Source organism: Scaptodrosophila lebanonensis, unplaced genomic scaffold (genome assembly GCF_003285725.1).
Source record: "Scaptodrosophila lebanonensis strain 11010-0011.00,11010-0021.00 unplaced genomic scaffold, SlebRS2 tig00000096-arrow-pilon, whole genome shotgun sequence".
Taxonomy (NCBI): Eukaryota; Metazoa; Arthropoda; class Insecta; order Diptera; family Drosophilidae; genus Scaptodrosophila; species Scaptodrosophila lebanonensis.
In genome coordinates this window covers 2,321,535-2,337,093 of record NW_022060567.1, presented here as the reverse complement: position 1 = coordinate 2,337,093, position 15,559 = coordinate 2,321,535, and the positions used below count along the sequence as shown (strand labels likewise).

Here is a 15,559-nt window from a genome sequence, read left to right as displayed (position 1 = left end):
TGCAGTCTGGGAGCTTATCATATTTTTTAGGCATATTACAAAAGGAAGCACGCACATCTCTAGGTTCAACTAAAGCCATACTGGCATAGTAACAACAATAACAACATGTGCAGCCAAGGTAAGACAAGTACGCCCCACGCTTTACTTTTTACTCACAGAAATGGAGCAGCATGGCCAACCGGTTTTGTGCAACTTGGCCAACAGCTTTTGGCAGCTGGCAAAATGTTTTATTGACCACTTTGGCAAAGCTGCGAATGCGCTCGCTTGACTCTCAGGTTTTTCACCAATTCACCGACTCCTATTGCTGCTATTTTGTTTTTTTCTTGTTGTTATTGTTATTGTTTTTGTTACTGTTTCGGTTTCTGTTTGTGCTTTCGTTTTCGCTGCCACTGCCACCTGACTTTTATTTAACAGTCGTCGTCCTCAGCGCTTAGTGTGAAAATAACAAACAGTAAGCAGTACCAGAAGCGAGCATTACAATAACAAGTTCATCCATCCCATTCGCAATCCACTTTGCCGCATTGAGCTGCTCTCGATTTTTTAAAATATACAAGTACTACACTTTTTCGTGTTATTGTCAGTGCACTGGCAGCGCCTTTTTATGGGCTGTTTATTGAAAACGCCATCCAGCCATTGCGTAAGTTGGCGGGCGGCCGCGACGGCCACCGAATTGCTCAATGGCCAGGCCATTTTTATGTGACAGGCACGCACATACACACACACACACACACACACACACTCCCATACATACATACATACACATGCACGTACATACGAGTATGTGGATTGCGAGCAACAACAACTATCGGCATGGCCATATCTATAGGCCACTAAAACGCAGCGTCTTGCCACTTCGTTGCTGATGCTGCTTTCTATATGGAGTTGCTGCCTCACTTCTCTGCCACTTCCGGCCAATCCCGTCCTTTATGGCCAGGTCGTGTCTCCGCTTGGAGGAGGCCTGAGGAAGTGCGCACGTCGCCGCTTAATACGGAAATCGTTCAAGTGTTCACAGAGTCAGTGGCACTTGATCGTTTTACGAGCACTCCTATATACTCGTAGAAGTATATACATATGTATATATGTTTGTGTACAAATATGGCCACACTAATAATAATCAGGAACGAAAGTGCATAAAACTGCATCAAGCTCAGAATGCCCCAAGTACAAGAGACTTGAGCTGGAAAGAAACTTTAAGTGAATCTCTATGTTATTCGTTCAGAGATAACTCCCTAGAAAGTTAAAGAAAATTGTCAAAATATATAATTATGGAAAATTATAATTATAGAAAAATATAATTATAGAAAAGTAATTTCAGAAGAAGAACCAATTGTTAAAATAACATTTCATAATCTACATTTGGATAATCTTAATTTTACCCCGATGAATATAATATTACATAAATTGGCTTTTTAATCATTTTGAATTTAATGCTAGTTCTGTAAATAAAGGATATCAATTAATAAATCCAGCTAAAATAGCAAATACTACTACATAATATGTACATGTATGAAGAATAATATCAATTGATAAATTTGCTAAAACAACTCCAATTAATCCTGCTGGTGAGTACGAAAGTTGTGTTCCAAATAATGTAGCTAATCAACTAAAAATCTTAATTCCTATAGGTACAACAATAATATAAATTTCTATGTTATTCGCTTCAGAGCTAACTTCCAAGCAAGTTAAAGAAAATTGTCAAAATATAATTATGGAGAAGCAATTTCAAAGAAATGCTGGTGAATATTGAAAAAATTCTGAGCAATTTCTGGGCCTTTACTGCGTAAAAAATGGTTTGGCTCTGGTATAATTATAAATAAATATTAGTTGAGGCATGGACAGAGATTACTGGTACAATTATGGCTAAATGTTACTTTCTTTACAACTGAATTATCACTAGCAAACGTGGCAGGAGAGCACACTAGAAGTAAGCGAATTTAATTGCGGGAATTAAGAAAATAATAATAAGGAAAGAAAAAATCAACTTGAGCTTTCTTGCACTGAAGAACGCCTGGATTTTGTATTCATGTTTGGTTGTTCTGTCTCCTATAGTTTTCGCGATCCTTGTGTTCATACAGGCAGACAGTCGAACAGAACATCTTGTCATACTGATCGAAAATTTATATATAGTTGCAAAAGATAATCGTAAAATAATGAAAATAATTTCGTTAATATTGACAGAGTCAATAAAATGAGATGGCTCCGAACCAGCAAAAATCTGTCATTCAGAAACAAATTCACATACAAGTCCTGCATTGCTCCTTCTTGGCGATATGGCTTTCAGGTGTACGGAATCGCTGCAAAATTCCAGCTGGAGAAAATCCGAATCCTGCAAGCCAAAACCCTTCGCCTGCCAACTAGTGCTCTCTGGTATATGAAAACGGCGAGCATAGAAATGCAGAAAGTTTTGTGAACTCCTCAATGGCTGTTGAATGCATGGGAACGTCTGCTGAAACGGCGCAGAAAAGGAAGAGCTACAGTGAGAAGGATAGATTTTTATAAATTATAAATATAAAATTTAAATTTTATAATTTTAAAAAATTATAAATATAAAATTAATAAAAGCCTAACTTCTTAGTTAAGGCTGTAATTGTAATTTTCTTTAAGATTAATTTCAGTTATTGTAAATAGCAATAGTATATATAAATAATTACAGTATAATGTGACATAAAAAAATACGAAACAATGCTTCCTTACGAAAAGTCATTTTCTTCAGTCCCTATACAAATAATAATAATAACTGAAATTATTATGCTTCTGTATATATTTCGCAGTCAGTCATTTTTCAAATACACTTTTCAAAGTTTGTCATTTTTGGCGCCAATTCTTGCAGCCTTGCCAGCCTTTAAAAACCCAAAGCTTTGGCCACATGATAAACGGTGCATCATTTTTTTTTGTTTACAAACATACGCCTTGCTAAGCTTTAGCCGGCAAAGCGCTCTTACCTTCCAGCCATTTCTCTCGCACTCGCTCTCTATTTGTGTTGCTCGCCCACGCCGCCTCTCTTGCATTCGTTCTTAGCTGTTTTTATCATTTGAAGAGCGCCTGCGCCTCAAATGTCAAAATTGCAGTACAAAATGTAAACGAAAATTTTAGTGAAAGCAAAAATTGTGTGGGACAAGAAAAAAGAGCGCTGCTGCTAATGGCCAACGCGAAAAATAATAAAAATCAAACACAACAACAAGCTGAAAGCAAAACACGATAAACTTATTTAAATACGTCACGGAATCCGCGCCGCCGACGCCGCCGACATAGCAAACGGAAAAATTTCAGTTTTATATTTTCTCGTGCGCGTCTCGGAGCCGAAATATCGCAGCGCCGCCTCTTTATGAAAAATTAAGAACATTTTAATTTTTTTTTTTTGTTTGTACATAGAGTAATTGCTCATTGGTTGCTCAAGTGTGTTGAAGAGCTGAACATAAAACTGAATATAATTAAATACAAAAATCTATACAGTTGAAAGCCTATAGTTCGGTTGACTAGTTCTGGACAAAAACGTGACTGACTTTATGTAAGAAGCGTTGCTAAGGTGCTAATTTCTAAACAGGTATTTAAAATTGCAACAGAACTCTGCCCAATTAGTGTGCTCTGAAAAGGTTTTGCATAGCTTTCTGTTGCGGCGATGACTCATGGACGGCTTGGCTGTTCAACTTTCATAATTAAGCCTCAAAATACTACTTATCTACATACATATCTATATTTTTTTGGGGGTTATTCTGTTGGTGTTGGTGTTGGTGTTGCTGCTTCTGATGTTCTTGTCACTTTATTTTTGTTGTGTTGTTGCTATTGTTATTGTTGTCGTACACGCACACGCACACGGCCAATGGAAGCAGCAGAAAAAACAGAAAAACACCAACGGGCAGAGAAATGCCAGCCACTGCTTATTTTTAGACCTTTCATTACTTTGGCTAATGTGCACCGCTTTTGTTGTTATTGTTGTTTCTTTTGCTGTTGTTGTTGTTGTTGCTATTGCTGTTGCTGTTGTTGTTTCTATTGCTGTTCCTCTGCTATTATTTTTGCTAGTGGCCGTGCTGTTTATTTGATAGATCGATACGTGCACACATGTCCAAACCTCATGACTGGAAATAAACGCAGCCGGTAGATCTAAGTAGAGCTGCGACCAAAACGTACAAACGTACATCGATTCAACAATTTGCATAGCATACTTCTAGGCGGAGCTTTTAAATCATTTTCTACAACATTTGAAAAATTCAAAACATTATTCAGGCCAGTTATAAAACTAATAATTGTGTATTCATTTGGTTCAGCGATTCAAATAAAATCTAATTTCCATAAAGTTCCAATTAACGTCATTTGGAATAGAACCGTTAGCACTTGCACTTTTCTTAAGCACATGGAGAACAAAGAAACAGTTCAAAATATAGTCAACGCTCGAATTGTTGAATTTGGAATAGAATTTTCATAAAAAACATATATTTTTTATATTATTCTTAGTTTTCGCACTATAAATTCAAACGGACTTTTTCGGCGGGTATATCTTTAGAAGTAAAATTGTGTACCTACAAATCATTGTCAAATCATTGTCCTTAAGAATAAACACTATATAGTGCTTCGTTATTTTTCAAAATGGCTGTAGCAGCCTCATTCTTCATAGCTCTACTTCATTTTTTGTTACCAATTCGGTGGAAATGAAAAATTTATTTGAGTCAAGTCAAAAATAAATCAAAAGCAAATGCAAGTGAAATGTCTTTATAATAAAATTATTGATTTTTGTTACTATTTATTTGATCGAAAAATCTCTCAATAAAAAATGAAACCTTTTGGAATCGAACGATTCGTTTTAAATTTCAAGCACCATACCAGCATCTATCGATAATAAATATAATACTAAGCCGACTCGATCCCTATAAGCTTATAAATATTTCAAATATAACATATAATTGAGTTTCCTATTAATTTATATTTGTTTAGTAGAGATTGTTTGATCTGTTACTATTTATTTTATCGAAAAATCTCTCGATAGCCACTAAAAAATGTAACCATTAGGGACTCCTTCGCTGAAATAGTAATAGTTCCAGTGTTTTTTTTTTTTTTGACTTGAAACTTGCTTGACTTGCTTATTGGAATCGAAAATTTCGTTTTACATTTTTTAAATTTCAAGCACCTAACCAGCATCTATCGATAATAAATAATAAATCAAATCAACCGACTCAAATCCCTAAAAGCTTATAAATATTATAAATAAAACATGTGATTGAGTTTCCCATTAAATAACATTTATTCAGTAGAAATTGTTTGTCCAATTATATTTTAATAAACCGATTTAAATAATATGTGCATATATAAATACATATTATTCACACTATTTTAATATGTGTATGTATATATGCATATATATTCAATTTTTCATTTGTCCTGTTTACACACAAATTCAGTATCCTTTACAAAATTTGTATCCTATATGCACGCATACAAGCATACTCATAAATACGTATTAAAAATGGCTATTTTTGACAACCTGCCAACTCTGTTTATGAAATTACACCGTAAACCACACACTTTGCCTTTCAAAGCAGCAAGAACAACTACAACAGGAATTAATATCCCAAACAACAATAATACAGTCACGATTGCTCAAAACGGTGTGATCGCCACTGCCTTTCAAAAACCTGCGATTTTGAGACTTAATCAGAGCCGCTCTAATTGGGCCAACTGTAGAAACAGCAGTTGTCGACGCATCTACACTGGTGAACACGGTCACTGGCTGCACAGCACGGGACGCGTCGAAAGGGCTGCCAAATCGAATAACACCGGCAACAGAAATTCTAATGAAAATTTAAGCAAAATGAGCGGAGATGCAACAACACCATCATCGCCAAAAGAGGTCTACGACATGGCCTATCAGGTAATTAATACTTCAAAAGTTGTTTATACTTATTTTTAAAAACTGGTTATTCTTTATCGATACAAAGTACTTCCCAAACGAACACAGAATTTATAAATTGGCTTATTTAGCTTATTTTTTAAAGTAACCTTTCGAAGGGATGTAAATCAGAGGAGAAACATCGATGTTTCTTTAAGAAAATTGATAAGCTCATATTAAGGGGAAAATCAACAGAGATGTTTTAAATCAAAAGAGGCTGTTATAGTATTTTACTTAATGTTGTTAACCCATAACGTAATTACAATCCTGACTTTCCATGAATTTGTATGGCTCACTTGAATATAAACTTATTATCTACAGTTTTAAAAAGAAATCAACCAGACAATTTGCAGTTACGCATTTTAAGCTTATTTGGTGTGACATTATTTACAAATGAAAATGAAGATCAAATGCTTAACAATCTATAATATATATGACAAAATACACATTTTAATGAAAACATCAAAAAAAAATTAAATACAAATATACCTTCTCCGGTAAACCACAAAAATAAAAAGTGAACGCCCAAAAAAACATGAAGAATGTTCAATGATTAGACAAACATCGATGATCGACAGTGCATCGCAAGCAAAAAAAAACATCGTCGTTGCTCGATACACCGACTTTTTTAACGCGATACATCGACGTTTTCCGATGTTTCCGATATTTATTTCGAAATGCAATACATCGACGTTTTCCGATGTTTCCGATATTTATTTCAAAACATCGGTGCTTCGATGTTTTTTGCGATGCATCGACCATGAACAGAAATTTTCCCCAAAATTTAATCACACGGCGCCAATATGGGAAGTAATTGATGTTAAAATGCTATATCTTGTCAAAAATAACACCGATAACTGCCTTCTTCACAAAATTTGTGCCGAAACACTAAACAGCAACATAATTATCCAATCCTTTCAGCAGCAACTCATTAACTCTTAAACCAAAACTGCCTTTTGACTGTTTTGTCACTTTCTGCAGAAAGTCCATAAAGCTAATTTCTTTGGAATAGTTAATGCTTTCTTCTGAACAGATTTACCCCGAAAAATTAATTGCTTTGACTGTCTCCCGGTCTCGAGCGTGTAATAATGTATCCAGCTATGGTGACTACTGGACGTAAAAAGCCCAAGCCGAACTGAAATTGTTAGTAAGCAGTACCCGCTTGTGGTTTTCTTAAAATCTTGTTTGCCATTCCGCACGCTACGACCTCTTGTACTACCGTTCGGCAATCAGCGGGAATCATGCCGTGGACATTTTCCACAATTTCCTCGGAAGCCACGTCTTGGCAATTGCACACAATTGTACCCCAACAAACTAACTTCTTTTTCTTTGCATTCAAACATAATGAACGGATCGATATTGCGCTTTTTCGATAAATTATCAATTAATCGGTCTGATTGCTACTTGTATTATGGTAGCTTTTCATCGATATCTGGATAATAACTGGTTTAATGGCATGGCCGAATGAATATACAGAAAATAAATCCCTCATAAAATGCATTTTTGCAAAAGGAGTTCCCAACCTTAACAAAATGAACCACTGATTATGTTATGTTCTATAAGTATTATAAGAAATGTTTTTACACTTATAATAAATGTACAGTATGTGTTATAACTATTCAAAAACATTTACAAGTTTTATATGTATGTACTTATTAGTTAGCAGTCTGCATGTCTCTAAAACGCGTAAGAGTAAAAAATTTAGACAATCAAACTTTTAAAGACGGGAAGAATTACTGCTGTTTATTTATTTTACGATTAAAGGTAAAGTCAAAGTTTTTTAGAATCGTATAAGCAAGTCAACAGTGTCCTCCAAACGACTCTTGTTCGTTTATAGCTCATCTGGGTGCTTCCATTTGGCACTTTGAGGCTTGGTTTCAGTTTCGTATTGAAAGCAACACGTTTGGGTTTCTTTTTTAAATCCCTAATGATGTGTTTTGAGTGTGGAATTCCGAGCAATTTTCGGTGAACTTGTGCAGCACAAAGCAAAAACAAATCTTTCTCAGAACAAAATGTTCGGCTAAAATCCGTTTTCCATTAAGTTCAGCAAAGTTTGTGGCCGAACTTTGCGGCTCTGATTTTTGATTTTGATTTGAAATGAGAAAACAACTTCTGAGAGTGTCTTGCAATGGCTTTCGACTGAGAAACTCCTATTTAGCATCTCGATAGGGACAGCCAATGAAAAGCTCAAAACTAGCTTTAATGTGCAAATAGTCGACAATTGTGTACAGACAATATGAGAGTTATACTCTTGCTGGTAGGCAGTGTGTCTTGGAATAAATGAAAAAAATAAATAAAAATAAAAAGTTCGTTAGACAGTCTATCAACTGCAGACAACGCTAACTTGGTCGCAAGGCAATCAGAGCTCATTAGCTTACTGCACCAATTGTGTCAGTCATTCAGTCAGACAGACCGTCAGCAGCGCAGTTGGAGGTTGAAGACAAACACACACACACACACACATACTTCTCGTCTATGTAAATGTTTTTGAATGTGTGTGCTCGCGTGTGTCCTTAATGTACTCGTCTGTTACTTCTTTGTCTGCGGCATCTGTGCATTTAATTGCTTTTGCTGCTCCCGCTGCACTAACGAAGAATAAAGCCACTCTTCCTCATGACATGCCACAGATAAGAAATGTTAATCCCAATTGCAAATCATCTGAGTTTTTTCTTTTCCAGTCTACTATATCTTCTTTTTGCATTTGCAGAGCGACATGAGCGACTCAGCACCAACGACTCCGGTTCAGCAGGCCCCCAAGAAATATTATCGGGCTGCTGCTCACAGGTGAGTGATGAGACAACAATTATTATTATTATTATTATATTCCAATACTTATTCTTTACTGTGAAGTTTCATTTTGAACTAAACCACAAAAACTTGAAACTCTTTGTTGAATTAATTAAAACGCTAGTGCGATTTATTTCTGACACAAGTGGAACATCTTTTTTTGTAATTTCAAGTAGAGGTGGAGAAATATCGATAGTCACCACGATCGATAGTCAACGAAAGTTTTGAGAAAACCACCGATAGCTTTCGATCAAATAACAATCAACATTTTCACATGAAAATTATGGAAAAAAGGAATATTTCTTTCATGCTATAAACCCTTAAATAAGCCCAGCTTCACCGAACAAGTGTTCAGATTCCACTGAGGTTTCGGGTTGAACTTGATTGTCAATATCCAGCGTTTTAAATATTTCCTAACTTTGAAAAAGTTCCTTTTTTCTCCTGAGCTTCGCTTCGAATGCTAAGTGCAGGGGCACTGCGTAATTGCATTAACCTTTTAAAATGATTCCATAATTTAAATTACTTTTGCATCAACCCTCGTAATTTCTTCATTTTTACAACAATTATATTATGCGCTCTTTTTAGTGAAAGCTTTCAAGAAAAACTATCGATAGTGGAGGGCTACCATCGATAGCAGTTCGATAGCGCCCAACCATCGATTGTGTCGGTAATGCCATCGATAGTTCTCCACCGCTAATTTAAAGACCTGGGCAATGAAATTGTGTTTACTTCATCAAAGCAGATTAATTTTAAAATGAATAACAATTACTTTCGTAATTTTATTAATAAAATCATTTATTTCCTACATTTAAGTATTTTATACAATTGAAATATATTTCTACATAGTATTAAATTATTATAAATTTTGTTTTTGTTTAAATTGGCACACTCCTTGGATACATTTTCATTAGCATGTTCTTTGTATTCCCAACTACTTGTAGTTCTCGGAACTTTTTTTGGGTGGTAGGGGAACTGCCGCAGTTTAAATTTGAAGAACCACACAACTCTTTAAGCGCGAACACATTTTATTTCCAAAGTCTATTGACCTGTTTGTCTCTATACCTCGAATCAAAATGTGGTCTAAAGATTTGCTGGATCTATTGAGTGACACAAAAAATAAAGAAGTATTCGAATTGTGGAATTTCTTGTGCCTTTGTATTGATCCTTGTTCTAGATTAGTCCAACAGCTGGCCTGGGAATACGTTTATTGATTGCAGAATATATATTGTATTAGTTAACACACAAAGGAACTTATTGTCAGATTCCTGTGCATATCTCTAGGGTTATCAATGCTTTGGGTAGCTTAAGATACTTAAGGAAGTGCAATACTTTTTCAAGCACTACTTTTAACTTGTTTCTTATAATAATTTGTTTGAACTCTTGCTTCAGAGGTACACTAGGACAGAGCTTTGTAAACTCCACCCCCAAGTGGGGAAAAAGGGTGAAAAATCATATGAATCGTATTTATACAACTAACTTAAAGCTCAGTTTTTATATTCTACTTAACAAATGACTGAGATAATCTCCTTTTTGGAGAGTTTTGAATTTTCTAATTTGTCTTGTATTCTATTTTATAAGCTAGCGAAGGGTCCACTACTTCTTTATATTTTTAAAAGACTCCTGCTTGGACGAGACTTGAAAGTCAAATTGGAGGGTATTAAGGGGGCAATATAAATATGAATATTTATTATCCAATTGTGTTCGAAATAGTATGCTTTGCATAAACGACGCTGAAAATTGCACACATACTTACAATTGCGAACTGGCTGATACTCACATACACGTTTATAACAGCGTAGTGGAAATCTGAAGCCTCTCGCTTTTCAAGGCATTACTTGATTGTATAACAAGCTACATACCCTTCAGTAAACGCGTTATTACTCCAATGTTATGGTTAGGGAATTATGTACTAAGTATAAGCCGTGCTGTTTCAAATTTTTTGTTCACAATGGTTCTTATACCTTTATCATCTCCATTACCCCACCTGACCCCAAAAGCAGTACAAGCTTTACTTTTTACATTAGTGCAGTTTTTAATCAATATCAGAGATATTCCATTGAAAGTATTAATCGTAAAATAAAAGAAGCCTGATTATTTTCTAATCAAGTTGGTTTTTATTTTGGTGACAATCCGTTTAGTATGCTGGAAATGAGAAAAAAAATCAGCTTTTAGCTTAACTTTTCCCGAGAATCTTCGAATAAGCAATGAAATTACGAGTATTAGTGTGCATACATGGCTATATACTTGTATATACTCATATATATATAAGATAGGGTGTAATAGAGAGTGTCAACTTTTAGCCTTCATTTCAAATCGCAAAAATGCGCTGCTCCGTTATCGCGTTATCTATCCGAGAACACGTCAACACAACCAGCTCTACAGACTCTGCTCTCCAAATGGACTGCTACTTAGCCCCCGCAAAATAGTTTGCTTGACTTTTTGTTGATTTTGTTTGCCCCTTTTTTGTTTGCCGGTTTCAATCCACAGGCCATTAAATACAAATCCGAGTAGCTGGTGCCTGGGCTGGTTTCGTACGAGTATCGTGTGAGTGGGCATTTAAAAGCCTGTCAACTGCCTTGTCAGCTGACACATATGTACATACATACATATATACATAAATATATATTGGAGACACTCGCTTGTACTTATGTTTATGTCAAAAAACCGCTATTGATTTGCCCACACATGAATCCTACGGACCGCTTCAATTGCCTCAGCAGCTGGCCACAAAAAGTGTGTGTACTTAAAATTTTACTTTCTCCAAATAAATCAAGTATATAGTACTTGATGTAATTATTACATACTTATAGTATAAGAATGACTGACATTTCCTAAGCTGCAGAGCCTCACATTTTTCAAATTTTCATATGCTAACACTAATAAACAACTGGAAGCATTCATTATAAAGCAGAATTCGTTCATTGAGAGAAATGAATCATTTATTCCCATATACTTGCAAGTGCTTCTTTACAGCTATTTAATTCTTAATCTCTATGATTTGAAAGAATGTATTTCCGATTCGAAAACTGTTTTGTTTGATGTACTGCAGAGACTCTAATGTATCTTAACTCTGATAAACAAAAGCAGTATTTGTTAATTGCCATTAAATGAACCATTTATTCCCATAGACATGCAAGTGCTTGTTTGATGTACTGCGGAGCCTTACATTTTTCAAATTTTCATATGTATCTCAACTCTAATAAACAACTGAAAGCATTCATTATAAAGCAGTATTCGCTAATTGCGAGAAATGCATCATTTATTCTCATAGACTTGCAAGTGCTTCTTAACAGCTATGTAATTTCTAAATAGTTATAATTTGAATGAATGTATTTCCGATTCGAAAACTGTTTTATAGCTATACAAATTATAATGATTGGGATTACTTTCGGAACCTTCGAAGATGTCCCATTTATATACAATATTTATATATCCTATATGCAGGATATATGTACTTAAAGTGCAAATTTTATTGGAATAGAATATTGTTGTACAAAGTACACTTCTTACGAATCTGCAGAGCCTCACATTTTTCAGAGTTTTTAATGTAACTCTAATAAACAACTGTACGCTTTTAGCATTTATATTTGTTGTTATGTTTGTTAATTGCGAGAAATTTATCATTTATTCCCATAGACATGCAAGTACTTTTTAATAGCTATTTAGTCCCTAAACTTTATGATTTGAAAGAATTCGAAAACTGTTTTGTTAAAAATATGACTCTCAAGACCAAATGGGTCTAAAAACATTATACGATAACCCAGGCAGAGATTACTTTCGAAATTTCCTAGATATTCCTTTGCAATATCAATATTTCTATATCCTTTACGCAGGACATACATAATGAAACATTGAAAAATGATGCTTTAATTACACAAATTATTTTACTTTCTTAAACATTCCATCATAAACGAATTTATTCGATTATTTCTTCCACGAACGCTGACTATAATGGGCTGTTAAAGAATTTTTTCCGAAATGTTAAAATAAAATATGGTTTTTCGAACCATATATTCGATATCTTTTCTGATTAGGCATCTAGCTTAGGTTTCCACTTCTTTTAACACTTTCTATTCAATTGCCCCATGTAGTATTACTTCTGTAATTCCACACTACATACTTCTTTGATTTAAAAGTGTCGCGTTTGTTTGTTTTGGTCAAAATCAATAGCAGTAGAAATAGAAATACAAGTAAATAAATACAAGTGCAAATACTAATAGAAGTACATGAGACCTATGCCCTGTGAAGATGCAATTTTCTTGATAAGCTCAATTGTGGTTGCTTCGTACAAGTATTTACATTCCCTACAGCGTGTTTGCGGACAATCACTATTTGCCTAAAAACGTGTTTCCATTTCCATTTCAATATTGTTATTATTTATATGAATAATGTTTCCATTTGGTTAACCGAACCAGTTGCTATTCAATTATCAGTTTTTGGGGGGAGCTTATAATATATTGTTGGGATGGCAAAAGAATGGAAATTCCACTTGCTGGGTGTTGTTGATGTTTTGATTTAAAAAATTTCAAAACCCTATCATCACCTTCACGCCGATGGTGGTTAGAGCGAAGGACTTTCTCTCATGCTTCGAGAACTGAGTATTAAAATATATTCTAAATAAAGGACTATTCCTATATCTGTACTCAGTTTTTTTTAATCAACATAAAATTAAAAACACAATTTTCAAACATTTTATATTTGAAACAGGCACATAAGCTCGAGGTATAAAGAAGAAGAAGAAGAAGGGCAAAGTACTTAGTACTGGAGTAAGATTGTTTCGCTAGTAACTCCTCTTTAAATTAGCCGATTTGGATGAAATAAAAAAGAAAGTAGAGTATTATCTAAAAATTAGCCATGATAAATGATACTTAAAACAAATAGTTCATCTTTATATATTAATTACGCATGCGGATACTATTTCCGTAATGTTGTACCTGAGAAAGGGAAGGCGGAAATAAAAAAAAATTAAATAAACTTCTGTCACATGGAGATAAGGAGAGTCTAAAAACCCATTTCTCTCGTCAGAATATATATACTTTAAGGGATCGGGGATGCAGTGTAAGAGTACATATCTCGGGAATATAAAACTAATTAGTAAGAGCCTGACTTGTACCCATAAATGTAATAATCCGGGCCAAGTTTTTTTTGTTTCAGGGGACCAGCATGCGTGCTTTTGTGTATTTCAAATGTACGTTTAGACATCAGGTCTTTGTTTCGTGGCCATTGTAAACATTTGGAATGCTATCAGTTTTCTATTCGACGACAACTCACAAAAGTATTAATTCAGGGCAAAAATATGCCTTCTTCTTGTTATCTATGAATTGCTTAATACATTTTCCCTTTTCTTCAACTCTGAGAAATAGAAATGCTTAGCACCAGAAATTCAAGAACTGAGCACCGAAATCGATTTTCATTTCAATATTTCCGTACATTCCTATTTGACGCTGTTGTTGGTCTCTGGTAGCGCGTGGGGCTGACGTCGCTCGTATGATAAAAAAAATATTATTTTTTTCAAACTAAAGCACACGCACACCTACATACATAAGTATGTGTATGACTAGAAATATGCGTGCAAATTATAAATAATGCGCACTAATTTTAGCATTTTTATCATCATGGCATTGCAATTGCTTCTATATTGTTTCCCAGCACTGTATTTGCATAGCGAAAGGCGAGTATATAAGTTCTTTATTCAAGGGTACATACAAGTATGATTTGCGTAAGCTGCTCGAGTTCTTCTTCTTTAGAAAAACAACGCTCGGCTTTCAATTTCTTTGCACTGTTAAGTATGTAGGTTTGTTAGCGACTCATCAAAGACAGAGCGCTCCTCTACTGAGAAAGCAAACATTTTGAAGCAACTACTTACTTATATCTCTAATCAGAAACTGAAGCTGAGAACCAACAGCTTCACAATTTTAAGTGATTATATGACTGATCCTAGAGGCTAACGCGGAATGTAGGCACCAATTAGGTACGATAATCCTATCTCAAAGATATTAAAACATACAAGTATATAGAAATTCCAGTCAACTTTAGCCTAAATTTTAAATTTCTTTATACTTGATCAAAGTAAGTAAAACAAGATAATTATCAAAAATATTTAAAAGAGTGAAGCTATTTTTTCAAATATCTACTTCTTGGGAACACCCCTCCAAGTGTAGCCCTTTTTATTCCCTGCACTTAGCCATAACAAAGAAGAGGGGGTTTTTAAAAAAGAGCTCTTCAAAGCAATCTATTTCAATAAAAGCAACTCATTTTTAATTTATTTATGCTGTTTTTTTTGGCATTTCTCCAACAGTGCTATTTTTAGTTGAGATCTGCCGTTTGCGAATATCCAAAACTTAGACTGTCCCAAAATCGTCCAATTTTGAAAACTATGCTGACGCACTTAACAAACATCTTGCTCATGACAATAAGACATACTCCAGTATTCCTAGGTATAGGCTCCTATCAAAAACTCCATCGATAACACTTCATTTTTCAACAATGCTGAGAACCGTATTACCTTGGGATAATTTATGTTTTCCGTTTAGTTTTATCTTTATTTCAAGAAATGCCTAATGCATATAAGCCTCATAAACAATAAGAACAAAGAAGAGATAGTCGCAAAATAAAAACTTTTCTTAGAACCAAAATATTTCAATTAGATTTAAAATATATAGTATATAAATAATTTGGTGTACATTGCTGTGGAATTGCACACAATAGTAAAAAGTAATTATGCAGCGAAGAGTGGGAGAAAATAAAGAAATAGAATAAAATGAACTCGTATTGCCTTGGGACTTGGAGGGGTTTGACCAATATGGGCTCCGTAGTCTCCGAAAGCCAGACTTGGCTAGAAACATCTCTTCATGCTGAATAAGAATATAGATATTTGATTAGTTTCGCGCA

At 34.6% G+C, this 15,559-nt stretch overlaps 1 protein-coding gene across 2 annotated transcripts in view; it reads left to right on the top strand.

Moving 5' to 3' along the window:
* The first annotated feature begins 3,123 nt into the window (after positions 1-3,123).
* Positions 3,124-15,559, top strand: part of LOC115627557 (cytosolic purine 5'-nucleotidase) — a 52,610-nt gene continuing 40,174 nt past the window's right edge. Inside the window, exons 1-3 of one of the 2 annotated variants that reach the window (XM_030523278.1) lie at positions 3,124-3,544; positions 5,677-5,863; positions 8,589-8,665. In XM_030523278.1, coding sequence (XP_030379138.1) covers positions 5,804-5,863; positions 8,589-8,665 — 137 coding nt within the window. In that variant the 5' untranslated portion in view covers positions 3,124-3,544; positions 5,677-5,803. Of the gene's footprint in view, positions 3,545-5,407; positions 5,864-8,588; positions 8,666-15,559 lie in introns of those variants that run through there. The other variant, XM_030523275.1, reaches the window with a different exon arrangement.